This window comes from Eufriesea mexicana, unplaced genomic scaffold, assembly GCF_001483705.2.
Source record: "Eufriesea mexicana isolate 0111107269 unplaced genomic scaffold, ASM148370v2 scaffold4744748303, whole genome shotgun sequence".
Classification (NCBI taxonomy): Eukaryota; Metazoa; Arthropoda; class Insecta; order Hymenoptera; family Apidae; genus Eufriesea; species Eufriesea mexicana.
In genome coordinates, this window is record NW_016907974.1 from 271,472 (window position 1) to 294,106 (window position 22,635).

The 22,635-nt window shown below is 36.8% G+C and overlaps 1 protein-coding gene across 1 annotated transcript in view; it reads right to left on the reverse strand.

Annotated features, from left to right (window-relative positions):
- The window catches only part of LOC108550833 (uncharacterized), a 73,594-nt gene extending 51,958 nt beyond the window's left edge, over positions 1-21,636 (reverse strand). Inside the window, exon 1 of the mRNA XM_017904717.1 lies at positions 21,495-21,636. Within this exon, the coding sequence (XP_017760206.1) occupies positions 21,495-21,636 (142 nt within the window). The remainder of the gene's footprint in view (positions 1-21,494) is intronic.
- Positions 21,637-22,635: the final 999 nt, after the last annotated feature.

The following is a 22,635-nucleotide window of genomic DNA, read 5'->3' on the forward strand; positions in this document are numbered from 1 at the left end:
AGAAAGTAAATATATTTTATCGTAATATAAATGAATGCAACATGAAATAAATAATAAAATAATAAAATAATTATAAATTATAAAAATAATTATAATTATAAATTAATAATAATAAAATCCTCTTAAGTCGATGATTTAGACCACTTTCATAATTATAGGCACTTATATATATATACAAAATTTTTCTCCTATATTGTCACACTACAGTGATGATGATTTCTTAAATTAATTTATTTCCAGTGAAAATAATATTATTCGTCGTTGAAGGGAAAATAAAAATGGGAAAAAATTTGGTGTACTAACAATAAGTTTGGTCTGCGAACAAAATGACATACATAGTAAAATTTGCATGGAGTATACAGGGAAACAACGTTTATACATTTTCACAAATTTTATCAAAAATTTTCCAACGATATTTCGACTAAACGCTTGTCGAGATCGAATAACCTAATATCATGAGATTAGGATATTACTTCCATCGACGGACATCCCGGGTATCCGATACCTCTGTCCACGAAAGCTGAAAATCAGTGCGGATTAATCCAATTTTTCCATCGTCAATCGCGATTTAATTACTATCAATTAACACACACGATACTAAGATATCGAAATCTCTATTCGAATCACGATTCCTGAATTGATCGAATAAATTACAATACTTAAATCATAATCGGGTTAGTCGGGAATCCAATTATTCCCAAATTTATCTTGCATAATTTAAAATTATATTTACTCAATTTCGCACGAGGAATATTTTCATTTAAAATCAGAAGTATCAACGTCAACTTTTAATAAATTTATATCGACTACGATTAAACGAACTATGAAAGAAAAATATAATAACATGCAAAATTATTGCAACAAATTAAAAAATCATCTTAAGACATACGTATGACACAAAATCTAGACGAATAATAAACTTTACGTCGATCCTATAAATATCGAGGGGACAAATGGTAGAGACAAGAAACGATTAAACGAACTATGAAAGAAAAATATAATAATATACAAAATTATTGCAACAAATTAAAGAATCATCTTAAGATACACGCAAGACATATGATCCAGATGAATAATAAACTTTACGTCAATCACATAAATATAGAGGGGACAAATGGTGGAGACAAGAAACGATTAAACATAATAAACTTTACGTCAATCACATAAATATAGAGGGGACAAATGGTGGAGACAAGAAACGATTAAAGGAACTATGAAAGAAAAATATAATAACGATTAAAGGAACTATGAAAGAAAAATATAATAACGATTAAAGGAACTATGAAAGAAAAATATAATAACGATTAAACGAACTATGAAAGAAAAATATAATAACGATTAAACGAACTATGAAAGAAAAATATTATAACATATAAAAGTGCTGCGACAAATTAAAAAATCATCGTATGATATACGCAAGACATAAGATCCAGACGAATAATAAACTTCACGTCAATCCCATAAATATCGAGGGTCCAAATGGCGGAGACAGGGAACAACTTTCTTCTCGATCGATCTCGGGAAAGGAAGTTTCGTTGTTCGTTTCGCGTAATAGTAAGTAACCGGTGGTTTTGCCCTACTCGTTCTTCACCGTTCCCTCATGGTAAGCACTGCCGGTAATGCGCTTCTTGGTACATTAACCTCGACTCGCACACGACTTTATACCAAGCACACGTACACGCGTGTACAATAAAGGCTTGCGTTTAACTCAACCCCGTGGGTTCGGGTTGAACCGCCGAGGAAACGAAACATCTTCTCCGTCGATGCACGTGTTAATTAAAATCATTAGGCCTTGGGTGTCAGCGAAATTAATTCTGAACCTCTGTTGTCCAGTCCTTTCACCCCCTCACCTCGAATTCGAGTAGTGACATCTACAGATTTTATATTGAATCTAAGTAAATCGATTTTCTAAAGATTTTGGAGAATAAATTGAGGTAAAATATTTTTGAGAGAGTTCCTATAAATTGTGATGATAATTGGGTATTTTGGGAATTTAGGTATCACGAGAGCATGAGTATATCGTTGTAATGTGAGAATAATTATTTACTGCTGTGTTTGTTATCGGTTATCGAATGTATTGGTGCGTTTTTAACCAGCTATGTTTCATTTTGACTTTTTCCCGGATGCTGGAAATAGGTCGTGGATCAAGCTTGAAATAATAGCAGAATTGACAGCATCCTGATATTACTGTTGGAGAATTATTTTATCGCAAAAATTCTACGAATAAATAAATAAGTAGGAAATAAGGAGGAAGAAAATAGGAGTTGGTTTAAAAGATACGGAATTAATTGTAATTAAAATTAAAGATGTCAGAGTGACAAAGATCACGAGAGAGATTAAACGAGAGACAGGGATGTTCCCAAGGGAATGCACAACTGATCGATATCTGCCGACATTTTCGCGAAATTTATCGTTCGACAACGTTCACGAGTGCAGCTACATCTCCCAAAAAATTCACGAAAATAGTACAATTATTAAAATAATAGCTTTTAAACAACACTGTGTTATTTTCACTGAATCGCAAAGAAAAATCGCAGACAAAGCTTCGAATAATACCGAAACCAACGAAATGCTGCTATTCCTTCAAAAGAGTAATCCCATTAAAAAAATTAAAATAATCTAAACAAAAGAAGAAAAGAATTGAACGAATGAGAAATAGATAAATTAGAAAATATGTAATCAATAGCAATTAAAATGAAACATGAGCAATATCAAAATTAACTTCATGCGAGCAATTAAAAGGGGTGGTTTCAAAAGAGTGTATAACAAATTTATTTCTGTCAATCCTTTCATTAAAAAATCAAAATAATGGAAACAGACAGAGAAAAGAATTGAACGAATGAGAAATATATAAAATAAAAACAGATAAATTAGAAAATGCATAATTAATAGTAATTACAACTAATGTATATAAAATTTATTTCTGTCAATCCTTTCATTAAAAATCAAAATAATGGAAACAGACAGAGAAAAGAATTGAACGAATGAGAAATATATAAAATAAAAACAGATAAATTAGAAAATGCATAATTAATAGTAATTACAACTAATGTATATAAAATTTATTTCTGTCAATCCTTTCATTAAAAATCAAAATAATGGAAACAGACAGAGAAAAGAATTGAATGAATGAGAAATATATAAAATAAAAACAGATAAATTAGAAAATGCATAATTAATAGTAATTATAACTAATGTATAAAAAATTTATTTCTGTCGATTTTTTCATTAAAAAAACAAAATAATGGAAGCAAAGAGAGAAAAGAATTGAACGAATGAGAAAACGTGCAATGAATGGTAATTAAGACGAAGGACGAGCAACGTTGAAATTAATTTCAAGCGAATGATTAAAGGGGGTGTTTCCAAGAGAATAGACAACAGGTTCATTTCCGTCAACATTTTCGTGAAATTTAATGTTTAACAACGTTCACGAGTGGTATTTGCTTTCACGGAGAATTCATGGCTTTCCTGCCTGCCTGTTCCCAACCTATAATTTCTCGTGTCGACTGACTAAGCATTTCCAGCCGACCATGGGCATCCAGCGTGGTCGACGAAGCGTTCTCGGACACAGCCAGACCACTTAACCGACTGTTCCGTTTCGTTCCCCGACAATCTGCTTCCGATTATCGTTAGAATCCTCGATCTCGTTGCATTCGATTTTCCGTTCCTGCCTTTTGCCCCGCAAGTTTATGTAATTCGACTCATTTCCTCACCTTCGTCGAACGCGGCCTCGTCGCTCTATGCAACTCCAGGATAATGAAAATCATGGGTAAACAATCCTAATTTCATAAAAGATAATTCTCTCTACGTATAACTAATCGTTCCAGTGATATGTTCGTTCTGTTAATTAGTAGCAGAAAGGGAGTGGTCGAGGGTGCGAGGAGGGTGGAAACGTGGTCGCAGTCTTGCGGTTCTTTCATTATATATTGCATCAAGTAATTTATATCACAATTTAATATAATATATTTTCATTATTTTAAGAACCCAGTTTTTACAATTTTTTCTTGTTTTCTTTCTATAAGATATTTTGACAGAAATAATTTGTTAGCTTTTTAGTATTATTTTTATTGTAATTATAGTACTGGGGATGTGAAAGTTTCTGAAAATGAGTTAATCTCCTGCAACCAAATTTCCTGAAATTTCGAGGAAATTAAATCCTCTGCAATTCTCGACGTTCCATTTTATATCCGACATTTTTTAATAAAATATTACGTGGCATATTTTCCTATTAAATAATTTTCTCCGCGTTTTATTTATTATCCACTGTCCAGGTTATTAATTTTACAATTCTTCCGACAATATCTAGGATAGAAGAGTTTAAACAATACTATGGCTATTTTTAATAAATCAACATTAGACGATCTTATTTTTCCTCTTACGTCTTTCCCAATTTTTCATTCTTCTCTGGTCCTCGTCGCGTTTCATTCGTCTCACTTTTCTCTAGAAATTAAATAAAATTCCCATTTACAAAATTCCACGTACCCCTCTGGCGGTTCATTTATCCTCGCGGCACGAGAAACATCCTCGAAAACATTTTTCCCAAAGGTAACCGGCCGTCATCCGTTCAAGGATCCACGAACTTCGTCTCGGTGTATTCTCCGAAGGGAGAATAATCATCCGGTCGACAGACAGTGGCGTTTCCACGAGGGTTCGAAGCGACGCGTTCGCGCCGACGTGGGGGTTGAACTGCGGCCAGCTTCGCGTCTGGGCCACCCCTTCCACGGAAACGAAACAATTACAACTATGCCCCAACAATTTATAATTCCGCAGCGCGCAGCCCTTTCCGCCCTCTTTCGCCACGGCAGCACAGTTAAACGTTATTACTTGAGTCGTTGCAGATAATTTCCACCGTTTATTCGCCGGGGCATTTAGCGCTGTGCCAGTGTGCTCGGTTGACGGATTCGCGTGGTGAAATGCGGGGGATGAATATAATTCGCCTTTAATTCCTGGCAGCGGGATCCGACTGCAGGAATCGCGAACAACTGCCGCTTGGTTGTAGGTTAGAATACCACGGGAAGGGGGTGCCACGGGGCTATAGGCTTCGAGGACTATAGGCTTGACAGGCGAATGATAAATTTGGGGCTTGTTAGACGGGAATTATGAAAGGTTGACGAGAGAAATCGGTAATTAGGGACTTAATAAGAGTAATTAGCGAGACGTTAGCGAGGCGAGTGAGGAGGGAGGAGAGGAAAGTGTGAAACAGTTAGCGAGGGTGAGATGATTAATATGGACAGTGGAGATTAGGGGAAACGTTGGGTGTATATTTTGTATTATTAATTGTATTATCAATTTGTATTATTAAATGTTATTAATTAGAGAATAAAGATATTAGGTAAATTGAGAAATTGAAGGTATCAATAGGGATGGTTAAGAGTGGGAAAAGTGGTAAGGATGTGTGAGTAAATGGATAAACTAATAAGAATATTTATTGAACGCAATAACAGCACAACATAAATTATGACTAAATCTCGTAAAATAAATTCGCTTCCAACTGCGATATAATCTCTCGAGAACTGTTTCATACACAACGTTTATTTGTAATGACTGTCATTCAGCTACTGATTGTTTTTTCACGACTCTCTGTCATATTTGTCACACACACATTCTTCCACACAAATATTCCTCACAATCATACCACACATTCTACGACAACCACTACCACAGGATGAAGCAGTTATGGGAGCCAAAATGATTAATAAGCCTAGTAATAAGATTAGGGGAAATGTTGAGTTACGAGAAATATTACGAAAAGGGTTCAGAAAATAAGAAAAGCGATTCCTCGATCCATTAATCAGGTGCGACGAGATAACTCGTCGATGGAAAATTCATCTTGGAAACGAAAGAAGAATAAATATGAAACGGTGGGAATTGGGGGGACAACAAGGTAAACAGAGAAAGTAATAAAAGTTATATAATACGAAACAAATGCAGATAATATTAAAAATAATATCGCGATATTTTTCAATGGTTTTGCGAAAATTTGACCAGCGTTATTAGTATTTACTACTATATTACGTATTCAGATCCTTTCCAATAAATGACATTCATGCTTTACGAAAATTAAAATATTTCGCAGCGGAGGAAATAATTTATCCTCAAATGGCGAAATAAACGAGAATGCAAATGACAAGTTAAAATGAATAATACAGGGTCTAATTAAGTAGAGGTTATTTTCGTATATAAAATGTAATTTTGTAATTCAATTTCGTTTCCCATTTCACCCATGGAAATCATTTAACGGTTTCCAACGAAACGTGAAACTTGATTTACTACGAAAACTTTCGAACATATTTGATACCCAATTATTATATCGCGCTCGACAATGATAATAATTATACTCGATGCAGAAAACGGCACGTAATTATAATGCGTGATAATTGCAGTCAAAATCTATTAAATTATTCCTAGTTTCATCAACTGCATAGATAAAATAAAACCTAATTGTACACCTACCATTTTTCATAAAATTCAGATACAAAAATTCGAACCTTTTATGTAAAACGATAAAAAAGAAAAATAAACATTATAAATTATTTTATTTAACAAATTTAATAATTTTAAATATATACAAAATTATTACATAAAGTTGGTGGATAAGAAATGGAAAAATTAATGAAATCAATCAATTATTTTTATGAATTTGCAAAAGTATTTTATTCAGTTTTGTAATAAATATACGACAATCGGGTAGATAATAAATAATAATAAATAATAAATAATTTTATAATAATATAATTAATATTATAATTAAATATATTATGATAATATTATATAATAAATAATATTAGACAATAATATATAAATATTCGAGACTGTAAAATTTAGAAATCGACTAATAAATATGCAAATTACGATATGCAAAGGTCTTATGAAGTAATCTATATAGGAAGGTGTGTAGGAAAATTGTAAGTTACGCAGAAGTCTTATTCGTCGTCATCCCTATCTCGATTCTATATATTATTCCACTACCCCTTCTTCGATTTTCATCATTACCGTGCAATTTTCCTTTTCATTCCCATGATTCGTTTTCCGTCTTTCTCGTTTTCGTCATTTTACTCCTCCCACCCCTGCAACGTCTAACATCCTTAAGCCCTTAGCTTCAATTTCTATTATTTCAATATCATCTTCTCAAATTCTATCAAACTTTCAGCCCCTTTCTATGAATTTCTGTTATCGTTCCATTACCTTCTCTTTCACCTTTATTCCTTTATTACCCTTCTCCTTCCCGATCCAAACATTATCCCACCGTCTGTTCAAAGCTCCAACGCTTATATTTTAATTTTTGTCGCCAGTTCATCTCTTCACTCTGATTTCCCACTTCCTTTCAATTTCTATTACCTCCTCCCTCCTCCCTTTGAATTCTGTAATTTCCCTTTCTTGTCCCTCATTCCTCCCATTATTCTACGCCTTCCTCTATATTTCCAACGTCACTTCGTTACTTTTCATTCAGTTCCCTCCATTTCGACAATCTCGCTTTAACTCCTATCTCAATTTTAGCAATCCCTTGTAATTTAACAGTACTTAACTATTTCTTTAGCTCTCGGATCAACGTTTGACCAGCTAACTTTGTATTATAATCGCTATTCCTTCTTCCAATGCAATTATTCAAATTGTTTCTTATTAAATTTCTGTTATTAAAATTTCCTATTATACAAATTTTAATGTATTTACTGTTTCCGTTCCATTAGATTAAAATTTTCTGGCACAGAATTTATCCGGTAGAATTCTTTAACGTTCAATTTTCTTCTCATTTTTCTCAGCCTTCCTGGTGATATTTTACAATAATGCTTCGCTTTTCTTTAAATTTACGTTAACTGGAATTTATTCGATAAAGCGACAATTCTGTTCGCGAATCGAGTATTTCTACAGGTCGACGAGTGTAAAGGCAGAGTTTCTTTATCGTTTCGTGATATGCTTCCTTTCCTTCCATTCCGCTGCAAACTTCTTGATCGTTTAATTTTGTTTGTCTTTACTTTAGACGTAATCATTTTGAAGTTTCATGGGAAGAGTTCCAGGAACTTGGAGCAAGTTGAAGCGGATTAAGAAAGAAAGCGGAAAAGACGTCTTATCGATAAGTATTAAGTAGTTATCGCGTAGTTTGAAGTAGTAGGTAACTTCTTAGATCTCGCAGCTCATCATTGCGTCCCTATCTCTTGCCAAGTATCAAGTAATCGATCATAAGCTGCAACTTTTATTCATTTATAATTCGCCCACATTTTATTCCATTTTCCTCTACTTTCTCCGGAATATTATTTCAAGGGTGTAATTTTCATTCCTGGCTGTAATTTCAGAAGCTTCTCCGCGTATTATTATTTCACAAGTTTTATATATATATACTTTAAAGTGAAACGAGGATATAGGAAATATTCGTATATTTTCATTATAGTTATTTAACGCAAAAGTAGAAGTTTCGTGCTCACTTTTGGTGTTAATTAACAAACTTGTTTCGCAGATACTTCTACCTCTTCTACTAAATAAAGTTATTTTGTTTGTAGGAGAACTAGAGGATGAACAAGATGGCTGAAAGTAATCGTCTGGTGGGAGAAATATAGCAGTATCGAAGAAGAAGTGGAAGAATGTAAAGTATAAAAATTAATAATCCTTACAATCCTGTATTTATTCATATTCACATGGATATTAAGGGATAGAGATATGAGATATAGATAGGAGAGAGGGAGAGAGAAGAGAAGATACGAGTTAGGGACTTAAAAAATTCAAGAACGAATTCCTGGACTTTGATCTCATTTTCCAGAAGAGAGAAAATTCCTGGAAATTGAGCAATCATTCGAAATGACGCAAAATTCCAAGAAAAAATATATATAAAATATATAAAATATAGCAGTATCGAAGAAGAAGTGGAAGAATGTAAAGTATAAAAATTACTAATCTTTACAATCCTATATTTCTATATATTCGCATAGATATTAAAGGATAGAGATATGAGAGAGAGAGAAGAGAAGAGACAGGTTAGAGGCTCAAAAAATTCATGAACGAATTCCTGGACTTTGACGTCATTTTCCAGAAAAGAGACAATTTCTGGAAATTGAGCAATCATTCGAAATGACAATTCGCAAAATTCTAAAAAATACATATATATATAAAATATAATTCACTACGTTTGACCAATTTCGGACCTATTCTACTTAAACCTGTCTCCTTAGATCTATTTACAAAATTCAATTTGGTCATGTGGATTTATTTTCAAATTGCTTACGTGGAAATTATTAAATTTTCCTGGAAAAAAAGAATTATATTCGAAACTTAAAAATAATTAAATTTAAATACAATTCCTAAATTGCAAGATAACAGTAAACACGACAATCTCTCAGCTCTCCCCGACTTATCTCGCCAAGGATCACATAAACCATACAAATCACAAACCCAATTACCATTAACTCGCAACCTCGTAACTCAGTGGCGGTCGTAGAATGTCAGAAAGCACCACCCACCCGCAACCCTTATTGCAACCACTGAATCTTCGTTCAGCGTGGTATGACAACGTAACGACAGGGGCTCAAGAAATTCGCCGAAAGTTCAGCACGTTCTTAACCAATAAAACTAACGGCACACTGGCCTGGCGTGCCGTCCAAATTGCGGGAATCGTGGCAACAAATAAATTCTTTGCCGGCGACACGGTTCACGCGATATATCGCGTGGCACAGGGAAACCGATTGCTTCGTGCTTCGTATTATTGAGGTCGAGAAAATCGAGCTCGTATTGCTTTCCACCGGGAGGCCTCTCTCTCTCTCTCTCTCTCTCTCTCTGTTTCCAACCTCGCCTTTGATGTTCGTGGAGAAGAACTTTTTCGGCACGGCAGAGCGTAAGGGAGTTTCGCGATATTGTATCGCTATCGATTTCGCCAATAAAACGTCACGTCTGCTCGGCTACGGGGCCCAGAACGCGGACAAAAGCCACGTCGCTTCGGGTACCTGTTTTCATTTCGCAAAGTCAATCCCCAACACGCACCAGACGCCGTCCCAACACCTGTCCGTTCGAAATTATCGCGTTGCGAATAGCTTTTGGCAATTTCTGGCGAGAGATCGCGTGTGTGAAGAGATACGAAGGGAGAATTGTCGTGGAAGATAAGTTGCGTTGGAAAATTGGTTAAGAACAAAGAGATTGAAGAATTAGAAGAAGGAGGAATTAGAATCGACACTTTGACTGCCACGTTGGTCATATATGACCGGCCATGGTTTCTCCTGTGACGCCACAATGGTCATTGGTGAACGCTTGAACTACTTAAACTATTGTTGTAGTTGTAAGCGATCTTAGAATAGACGATGTAAACAGTCAGGCGACAGACAGCGTCTCCGACTGTTTACGCCTAAAACACTTGAACCCATCAATGGCGAGACGATCGGTCGAGGGGTGTCGAACATTCTCGAGCCGAAGGACCGCCAGTAAAATAAAGACCTTTGCTGAAGAAAGTCTCCTGGACCACTAACCCTATCTCCTTATCCTTCCGCTACATAGTAAAATTAAATAGTAAAGTAAACTCTACATCCTAGCTGTGTGGGGGAAAATCCCTTCCCCTACGTTTTGTCCTTTGTCCCCAGTTTTCTGAAGACTTGTGACCTCCGTGATCCTAAACAGGCCAGTTCTAACCGTTCTAGTCCGTTCAATAAAGATCTATACAGTTTTTCCACACTTTTCACTGACTACTATTCCTTTGCGTTATAACCCCTTTAACAACTGTATTAAAGAATGTTGAATGAAAATTGTCAGTTAGTGCATTTTGAATATAACCATTAATTAGAAGATACTTGGAAGTAAAAAGTGCCCCATTGAACGATTAAAAATTTTTATTGGAACATTAAGAACATATTAGAACAAATCTCGCATTGCACATCAGCGATGCACTCTCGTGGCGTTCTGAGGGAAATATGTGATTTTGACGTGGCAGTCAAAGGGTTAAGAGATAAAACCAGGAAATTAGAGCAAAATTATAGTAGAATATCGTTGCAGGGCAACGATGGACGACAAAGGCAAGATGGCGAGAGAGCTATAGCGAGTGCCACAAGAAAAAGGACCGTGACGTTGTAACGTTGTAAGTACCTTTTTCCTTTATAGTTTACAGTTCGATTCACACAGCAAAGTAGCTGACACGCGTTCACTCCAAGACCCTTCTAGTTATTTTCTGTCGTTACTTTACTTTATTCCATACGCGAGTATCCACTGTAGAAATGTTACTATTAATAAATGTACCTTTGTTATGAAGAATCGGAACAAAGATAGGTAGCAGTAAGTGCAAATATAGATACAGCAAGGTAGAGACTGTGAGGTAGTAAGGATCAGCGGAAAATTAGGAAAAAGAGCAAGGAAATAAAGCAGAAAGTCAGATGAAGCTGAAAAATTAGAGGAAGGATAGCAGAGGCGGAAAAATATGTTGGTACAAGGAGGGTAAAAAGAAATTTAAACGCGGATGATACGTAGACATAGCGAGAAGAATAAATATTATTTGGGGCCATGGGAGTAGGAAAATTAGAGGTCTGAAAAGGAAAGACTAACGGAGGGAAGAAATTAGAGAAAAACCGGCTGGAAGAAAAATGTTTTAGGATAGGAATAAACGTAAGCATGAAACATATAGCAAGGTTACGATAGCAGGAATAAAGATAAACACAGAAGACGTATAGATATAGCAAGGATAGAGTAGCAGGTATAAAGGAAAACGTGGAAAAGTAGAAACTATGGGAAAATAAACTAAAGCAGTAGAAATAGAAAAAATGGGCAGCACACGCAAGCTGAAAATATGAAAAAAGGAATTCGAATAATGAAATAAAAAATAGAGGAACGGTGGACGATATGTACAAATTAAATGGAAAAATTAAAAGGAAAAATTAAAAATAAAAATCCCAGGACAATCAGCGTGAGTGGAGTATAATTAGAAAAATAAAGGAAAATAAAAATGTGTACAATAGCAAAAAAGAGAAATAAGAAATACTTTGATAACCACTGCGAGGAACGACTTACGAGAGTACTCGTTCCAGGACACTAAACATTGCCTCGATTCTCAATGTGTACAGTACCACGGTTCATCGAGAACTGATAGATTACCACCAGATCAGCCTGCTTTTATAGAACAAACCAATTCCGCTAAATTTTCCATTCCATCCCAGAAACAAACCATTACCAATTCTCATTTGCTTCCCAGCAAATCCGAGAGAACACGAAGACTGTCTCCAAATTGTTGAAAAATATATCAATTCAAAACTAGTTTCTCCAGCTTTGTTTCACCGTTCCACCAGTGACCTCATAAAATTTCTTATATCGTTAACTCCGCTTCTAGAAATCTCGGCTTTATTCCACGGTTTTCCCCTAATTTTCGTTCAATTCACGCTATAAGATTGCTATATATTACACTTGTTCGTCCATTACTGGAATACGCTTCGATTATACGATCTGCGAAAAGCTTTAATCACGAAATCACGATCGAGAGAGCGCAGCATAAATTTCTCAGGTTTCGTGCATATAAGCTAAATAACCCAATATCAATTTTTGATCATGATTACCCCGCGATATTAAATACTGTCAACCTGGAAACATTGTCTGCGCGAAGAAGAATAGCTGACCATAGTTTTATCTTTAATTTAATTAATAATCGCATTGATCGCTCCTCTCTTCTTACGCAAATTAATTTCTATGTGCCAGAACGTGTATCGAGATCTAGAGCAGGTTTTCGTATACATATGTCCAGATCTACATATGGATTAATTAATCCAATTTATCGTATTATTACCGACTCAAACGCTCTTTATAATCGTATCGATTTTTTTATGGGTCTTTACAAAATTTCAAAAGGCAATTACGAATGATTATCGATTAAAGTAATTCCTCCTGAACAAAGCGTTTATAAGCACGTTCCTTCGGTGTTATATTATGTATAATTTGTTTGCTTTTCTTTTATATGTGAAATTTTATGTTAATAGATTACGGTCCGTTTATGACTAAAATAATAATAACAATAATATAATAATTCAATAATTTTTGTCGAAGCCTCCCTCGAATGGAACTAACCACTTTTATCCAAAGGAAACAATTTTCATGCGATCCTACCAAAAAGGACAGAAAACCTGAACAACCAAGCGATCCTCTTAAATAAAATATTAAATAAAATGATAATAATAATAAAAATCTCACTGAGCGGGTCGTCTGAAACAACGGTCGAAATCAAGGAAACTCGGAATCTCTGAATTCCCGAATCGTTGAGAACTATATCGATTCGAAACCTCCATCTTCGTTTAGTCGTTCCACCAGTCGCCCCATAAAATCTCCCTGGCCGGATCGTCTAGAACAACCGTCGGAATCAAGGCGTCTGCGCTCGCGGGGACGAAATTTAAGTAATAAACCCGCGATCGAATGGTCTCTCTCAGAGAGACATGAATCACAATTCCGAGCGCGAAATAAGGGACATCGATCAAGCGGAGAATTCCCGTGGATTCCAAAGAAATTTCTGATCCAGATTCCACGAGCTGCGAGAGGATTGCGACCCCTCGAAAACCGGGAGACGAGATCGAGGTCCAGTAGTAAAGCTCGATATAAATCAGACGGATCCTTCGCTTTCGAGTTTCGGCCGCGCTCTCACTCTCCCGCTCTCTCTCTCCGCCCGACTATCTCTCGTGTCCATCTTTTTCTTCCCTTCGCGATGGCCGACCTGTTCCCCGACACGTAATTACCAGCCTTCCACGAAGAACTTCCGGCTTCCACCGCTTTTACCGAGCGCGATTACACGAATACGGGAACGAAGAGAGGAACGCGCGAAATGAAAACGGGAGCTTCGACAGCGAGCCGTGTCCTGTCTTTGTAACCTGCCTGCACTTTGTTTGCAGCGATCGAAAATTGGACAACGATAACCCGGCGACCGGGTTAATTGTTGTTCCGTTTAATTCGAGGGTTGCGCAGGATGAGCCGGTTTTGTAAGGCGGAATGGGCTAGTTTGCATTTTGATTGGTTCGTATCCGAGAAACGGACGTAGCTTTGAGGTCGGATTTTCGATGAAATTCGGGGAATGGGTGTGCATGTTGCTGCGGCATAAAAGAAATTAGTTGGATAGAAATTTTAGTCCAAGGAAAATGGACGAGGAGGCTATTGCGGAGAGCAGCTTTTGATTTGAGGATTCGGGTTTAGACTTGGATTAATAGATGGGGTGTGAAGGAACGATTTTGTGCAGGGATTGTTAATAATACCTCACAATTCAATCGGGAGGACAGTAATCGTGATAACTTTTCGGTGTAGGAAGCTTTTCGAAATTCGATGGAAATTCGTTTTGGGGAGAAAAAATTTGTAAATGTGAATTTATTTTCCGGCGTTTGAGAATAAAATTATATAATAAACTGGGTACTGTCAATGTACTCGTAATGTTAATGAAGTGTAGAGTGCAATATTCCACTTTCGTTAGATTTGTTGAACCAGTATATTATGAGTTAGAAATGTTGGAATTTTGGGTTAAAGAGTATAGAAATTCATCGAATACTCGTGTTAATAATTATATTGATATTCGAAATATGGTAGGTTAAAATTTATTTGAGAAGACTTATCGACAGATGTCCAATCTTCACGATGGTTCCAGGGGAGTGCAAATAATAGATTCAAATCGATTCAAAACGAATGGTCCCAGACTTTCGATGTCTCTCATGCTGCTGTTAGCAAAATTAATATTGTCCATATTTAGTTATATATATAGGAATTATATATTCAGGGTTGATCAAACTATGGGATTAAAAAGTACATTCCGATTATAAGAAAAAGTCGAGTATTTCAGTATTTTTAAACGATTAGTCACTCCAAAGACAAAATTGAGTAATTAATTAATTAAATTAGATCGATACGTACAACTGGTTTTTAATCACTACTGAATTATTATAATAATTCATACACATGACTGCCTTCTCAAAAATCAAAAAGTCACATTAACACAATTCAAACACCCCAATTATACTGTTAATTTCCATCATCGAGCTTTAACCCTTAGCACTCGAGAGGCGCCCTTCAGTCGCCATTTGATAAAATTTCGAAGCTCGATATTAATTGATATATCAAATTTAAAATAATGTAACAGTGTGTAAGGTATCGAAATTAAATAATTCTGCGTGTCAATTATTATAGAATTTGTTATTTGCTGCTCAAAAAATATCATCAGCTTTATTTCAGAAAATTTTTTAATCTGTATCCTTCTTTAGTCAAGAAATCGTCGAGTGCAAAGGGTCAATTATTATTAACGATATACTATATTTAAATATAGTCATACCATATTTTAAAAAACTGAAAAATAACGTAGGAAGCATGAAAATAAAATACCTTGGAAGCCAAAGAAACTGCTCGTCCGTATTTTCAAACGATTAATCCCACCAATGATAAAATTGAATAATTAATTAATCGGGTTAGGTCGATATGTACTATTGGTTTTCAATCACCACTGAATTATTATAATAATTCATACACATGACTGCCTTTTCAAAAATCAAAAAGTCACGTTAACATAATTCAAACACCCCTAATACACAATTGACTTCCATCATCGAGCTTTAATTATTATTACCGATATACTATATTTAAATATAATCTATTACTATATTTTAAAAAGCTGGGAAATAACGTAGAGAACGTGAAACTGAAAAACCCTGGAATGCGAAGAAACTGCTCGTCCGTATTTTCAAATGATTAATCCCCCCAATGGCAAAATTGAGTAAAGCCCTGAAACATCGGTACGCTAACACGAGTTAAACATTCACGGCTCGGGCGGAGCGTTTTCCCGTCGAGGGCTTTTACATTTCGATTAAAATTTCGTTGGCTAGAAATAACGCCGGATTTCAGCGAAATTTATATATACACACGCCCCGTATACGCGTATTCCTAGAACGCCGCCGGCATAAAATTGGCGAGCTTTCCGCGTGCTTATATCCGCGAATTCACGACGCGAAGCGTACCCCGGCTTTCCGCGAAATCCGGCTGCCGCGCGACTCGAAAATAAGAGAAAGAACCGGCGGGAAAACGGAGGGAATGGATCCACTGGTGTGTTCTGCATGACTTCATCATCGCGGCCCTATGTCCCGGCATGAACGGGAACAAATGTTTCGTTGTTGATACGCCGCCGACAAATTCTCACAGCCACGACAACAATGTAAGATCGTTCAATTTCTGACGTTTCTCCCGTTATCGACCATGCTACCAAGCATTATTCTCAATTCCAACCGTCTCCATGCTGCACTTGTCGTTTCCCTTCGATTTTCAGCTGTTTCCTGTCATTCCGTTGATATTTATTTATCTTTTTATTTTATTTTATTTTTGCCTCGTTTTAGTTTCCATTTTTGCTTTTAACTTTTCTCCCTCTCTATTTTTGCAGGCGAAACGTTTGAGCCGCGAATACGAATCGGTGTTTATGCTGCGATGATATTTGCGAAGGAGGAATATTCTGCTGGGACTGACGCGGAACCTAACAGTAATAAATGATGATTACTAAACACGAGTGATAATAATCGTAGTGCATAATGGTGATAGATAGGTTCGGCGTAATCAGGTTTCTATGTGGATGCATATCAGCGTTAATTTCGATGGAAGCAGTAGTCTGTCTGTATAATATCTGAAACGAGTATTCTTGACTTTAATGTTAAAGCGTTATAATATTTTTAATATTTGTAAAAATGAAATAGAAAATTTTATTCATTGTAAAAGAGTCATTTGAAATTTGGGTTACTCGATTTATATTTATTAGTATTCTTGTTATGTAGATTAACCCTTTGTACTTGAGAGGCGCCTCTCAGTCGCCATTTAATCAGATTCTAAAGATGGATGTTAATTAATATATCGAATTTACGATTAGCCAACGATAAGTGGAATATCGAAGTAAAATAATTCTACGTCTTAATTTGCATATGATCTCTTATTTACCGTTTTAGAAATGTCGTTGACTTTATGGCAGAAATTCTTCGAATTGCTATTTTCCTGTAACGAGAAAATCACTGAGTGCAGAGGGTTAACAAATTAATTTACGTATATTTGCTCGATAATCACACTCGTGAAGAAAGAAAGGAATAATTACATTTTAATATCGGTGATTAAACGCGCAGATAGACTAATTACTGGTTTTAACTGCACAATATCTTGATTTATGTATAAATAAACGTACAAGTGATTTTTGTACAAATATAATATTTGAGAGAAAATTAAATATGTGGTTATGGGAAAGTTAAATTCGATATTATAAAACGGGCTTCAATTTTAACGGGAATAACTTTAATTTGCTCCGCAGTTAAATTACAGGCAGAGAATAAAAAGGAATCGAAGAGTGAACAAATAAAATTAATTACTCTCTGTTCAACTGGTAAATCCTTACTCGAAATTGTAGGAATGAAGTAATCCAAAAAGGGGAATATGAAAGTGCTACTGTCATCAGTTACACAATTTTTCAATACTTATCAAAATCATAAATTTCGGTACTTTTTCTGACTTATTGATCAACAGCCATTTCACCTCAAATTTTGTGACCAAATTTTCACTAACACGTCAAATTGAGCAAAGGAAGAAGTAGAATAATTCAATTTAATTTTAATTTTTGTTAATTTCTCGTCGGACATGAGTTCTACCACGACCAAACTTAAAGTACCAATTACGACTAAAAATAATTCGAATAATAACCAAAGACCACTTTTATCCTATGAATCATCGATCATAATTTCAGCCTTCATCCAAAATTGCGTAAAATTCGATGAAAATTCCAGACGATTTAATTTCAAGCCCGTAAAAAGTCCGAGCTAAAGTTATAAAGACACCCAGCTCGCAGTTACCAAGCGGAAGTGGAGTTTCCCTCTCGTATCGAGTCGGGACTCGATAAACTGGTCGCTAATTACAGCCCGGCAGACGATGGTCGAATTATTTGGTCGGAAGTCGAAGGCAGAGGGACGTCGCGTTTTATCCTTCCGGTCGAACGACGATCCCATCCGAGCGATTTTTAATCCAGCCACTCCATCCACCCTGGCTCATCCGTCGCGCGTACAGAGGCATCAGACTTTCCCAGGGTAGCCTTTTGCTCGATTTTCATTCGTTCCTCCGCTCTGCGCCCACGCACTCGATTTTGCTCGAGTGGAAAAGTCTCTCGATACAGGCTCGCGGCTTTTCTCGTATTTCATTCCGCTCCTCACGATCGACTGGGTATTTTTAATCACGTGAATATTTAATCCGGAGCCAGAGCTATGGGGTTCCCAATGGAGGAGGGTGGCGGAGGTGAGGACGCAGAGTCTGGCAAATTGGAAAGATAATGAGCACAGAGAAGCAGTTGGAATGAAAGGTATCCAGGGTAATTAGGTTAAGAGAGTTACTACCAATAATTGGTGGAGGTTGAACAAAGGATAATAGGAAACAGTGAATCTATGCTGAAAGATCAATTGGAAGAGAGGACGGAGTTCGAAGACGGTAAATCAGCGACGAAAATGGCAAAAATAAAAATGCCGGTAAATTAAAGACGAACGACGATTGATGTAAAGATAAACAGAATAGCTCGTCTTACATGGATAACGAGGAATTTAGGAATAACAAGGGTGGAAGGAAATAACAGGAATATGAAACTACGAGAAGAATGCACAAAACCTGAGAAATTTATGCTGCGCTCTCTCGATCATGATTTCGTGATTAAAGCTTTTCGGAGATCATATAATTGAATCGTATTCCAATAAGAGACGAACAAGGGTAATATATAGCAATCTTATAGCGTGAATTGAATAAAAATCAGAGGAAAAGCGTAGAATGAAACCGAGAATTCTAGAAACGGAGTTAATAATATAAGAAATGTGGCTGGAAAATACTATGTATGTATTTTGTTCACGATGAATTGTAGAATATTTTTATGAAAAAGGAAAGAAACAAATATTATTTTATAAATAGAATATTCCACGCTCATTGATACTAGAGTCGCGGTCTCGCGGAATATTCCGCGCATGGTGATAGTAGACTGTCGCGGCTCGCGGAATATTCCGCGCTTGGATGTAGAATCGTAGAATTGTAGAACCTTTTAACTCGTACACAGCGCACATTTATATACGTATTTACCTAATGTAAGAATTCGTCAATTTTTTAAAGGAATTTAAAAATTTATTTCGACATATTTTAATACAGTAAATGGAATCTATTTGACAAGCGATTGTGACTCTGATGGATGATTTCGAAAGCAGAATATCTTCGTTATTTTGAATTACCGTTCGAGAGGTAAAACAGCGGGAATTTTTCACGGGAATGTGTGTAACGAACGGAAAGCATGGAAGACTGCCACGCCAAAACTGTTGCTGAGCACCGAGGACGTGCATCGAATCAGAAGTCCGCGACAGCGTGTTGTATCATTCCGCAGTGGAGTATATGGAACGGTATCAGAGAAATCGTGGACCAATGGGGGCCAAGAACTCCGTTTCGCGGTAACGAAACGTAACGAAGTTGGGAATCGTCGTGCACTGGAGTCTCTGTGAGAAAATGAAGTTTCGAAATCTGGTTTTCGACAGCCAGACGAATTTTCGCTCTGGACCCGTTTGAAAGGGGCAAGTTGTTTCTTAGAAAGGCGGGAATAAGTTCGAGGATTTCGCTGACTCTTGCTATCGAATTAAGCGATTCGTTGGGAAAAATTGAACGTCGTTGTTGATAAAATATTTTATACCGTGAGTGCTATGTGCGCGATAGAAAGAATTAGTTGAGAGAGTGTGGGGGGTCCCCACTGTTGTTGAAGTTAGTTGATCTTAGGTATCCTCGACATAGCTAGAAGGTGCTAGAAGGAATGAAAGGAAAAGGAAGGGATGCGTTTCATCCTGGGCCTGTTAGTGGACTCATCAGTTAGAATTCTCTAGGAAGGTATAAATCTCTACGGAATATCGAAATTCGTCGAAAAGCTTTAATCACGAAATCGTGATCGATAGAGCGCAGCATAAATTTCTCAGGTTTCGTGCATATAAGCTAAATAACCCAATATCAATTTTTGATCATGATTACTCCGCGATATTAAATACTGTCAACCTGGAAACATGTTCTGCGCGAAGAAGAATAGCTGACCATAGTTTTATCTTTAATTTAATTAATAATCGCATTGATCGCTCCTCTCTTCTTACGCAAATTAATTTCTATGTGCCAGAACGTGTATCGAGATCTAGAGCAGATTTTCGTATACATATGTCCAGATCTACATATGGATTAATTAATCCAATTTATCGTATTATTACCGACTCGAACGCTCTTTATAATCGTATCGATTTTTTTGTGGGTCTTTACAAACTTTCAAAAGGCAATTACGGATGATTATAGATTAAAGCTATTCCTCCTGAACAAAGCGTTTATAAGCACGTTCCTTCGGTGTTATATTATGTATAATTTGTTTGCTTTTCTTTTATATGTGAAATGTTATGTCAATGGACTACGGTCCGTTTATAAATAAAATAATAATAACAATAATATAATGATTTAATAATTTTTGTCGAATAGAACTAGCTTCTTTTATCCAAGGGAAACAATTTTCACGCGATCCTACCAAAAAAGAATAAAACCCGAATAACCGAGCTATCCTTTTCGCCGCAAAAACCCAGCGACCCTCCAGTTGCGTAAACATTTTATTTAATAAAACGATACATCTCCCGCGAAAAGCGGCCTCGGAATATTAAGTAGCCGCTGTCAGGAATACGAACTTACCCTGGAGAACAGAACACGGTCGGTATACGTGATTCCGAGATGATCCATGAATTGTTCACGCGTGAACCCCGCGTGCCAGCAGAGTTCCGAGGACCCGAGGATCACATTGTTAGCTTTTCAACAGGGAAAAAGTGCGGTTGATACACCGCCGGTGGTGCTCGGCTCGCGTGAGGGACAAGACGCGAAGGGGCGAGAAAAAGAGAAGACCGGAGGAAAGACGGTGAAATAGAAAGAAAGGAGTCCACTGACTCGATACGTGACCAGCGAACAAACGACTCGTCAGCTTTCAAAAATCGCCCCCTTTTTCCGCCTCTTTATCGTTTCTTTCCGGCTCTGAAAGCGTCCACCGTGTTAATCACGCCACGTCCAACCAGACATGTCTCCCACGGACGATTTTTTGCCGGATCATCGCTGATTAGAAGCGACCTCTGTACCACAGCGCACTTTTTACCAGACTTTATGGCACTCGGCCCGGCTGACATTCCTCTTTATAAACCTCGGAGATAGCGTTAAGTATGAAATGTACTTTTTGGGTCGAGCAGATCGCCCGGTTCTCCTGCTTATTTTACAATTTCGCGCGGATCTAGTTTTTCCCTATCTCTCTCCCTCTGCGTCTAGCCTTTTCTTTTTCCTCGAAGAGGAAAAGCTTTGGAATGGTTGGAAATATTTTCCAACGATCTTGGCGACGACGGAGACGGGTGACTGTAGACTCAAAGCTCTCAAGCTCGAAGCTTTTATCAGTTCTAGACCGAAGTTTCTTGTCACGAGTGAAAGAACATGGCGGAATTTAGCGAATGGCTAACTCGGTTTTTGTTCGCTCGTGATTCGGTATTAATGCTTACCGCTGAGGAGAAACAATCCGCAGGCGACCAGAGTTCTATGATCCGAATAACAATGTCCAATTATAGCTGAAATTGTGGCGGCGAGCACCAGCGCCACGGCAGCTACTTGAAACGGCGCTGAGATCCTGAAAGGAATTCGCATTGCGTTAGACAATTACAATTATACGAAAGTTCTCATAGTACAAAAGTAAGCTTCAATTCGATGCTTCTGATATCAAACAGCTGCCATTGCGGCTCCTAACTCTCATAATCAGAGCATTTTTATTTCTTTCTGTTTCTGATAAATATGCAAGTTTGCTGTTTAACAATTATATATTTATTACAAATTATGACGTACACGCGTCACAAAAAGATTACAACGATTAGGTATGTGTGGTGAAATTTCTGTTAATACTATTGTAGAGATACGAATTTGGTGGTGGTGTATATATGGTAGGAATTGTTAGCTGTTACATCGCAAACATCGCATTTTACATTTTTTTATGAAAAAGGAAAGAAATAAATATTATTTTATGAATAGAATATTCCGCGCTCGGTGATAGTAGACAGTCGCGGGTTCGCGGAATATTCCGCGCTCGGTGATAGTAGGCAGTCGCGGGTTCGCGGAATATTCCGCGCTTGGATGCAATGGGTTAAACATTCAATCCGAATCCTACATTACTATCTATTGCCTCGTCACAAGCTAGACGGGCCTAAGTGTTCCTTCGCACTGAATCTCTATTATTCCTATATACATATCTACATTCGTGCCATCACTAGAATTCGTACACTCGCATTCACGCTCATAAAACCAAATCCACGAAATAAAACATCCGGGAAAAAGAAAGGAACGATAAGTGAAATGTTGAATTACTACAAATGAACGTCGCATTTCCCGTGTACGCGTTACCAGTTTTCTTTTGCAGCGGTGAAATGCATCCATCAAAATATTTGATTAAAAACAATGACACGCGTTATTACTTCGTACAGAAAACAACGCTATTTTTCACCCGCGATATTGTGAAAAAAAGAAGAAATATTAATAAAAATGGAAAAAACATCGAGTGGACAAAATCGCAGGATGCCCCCGAAGTAATCGATACTAATCGCGGGAACACGTGTAATTTTTACTTCGGGACCTGGTTACCGACTTTGAACAATT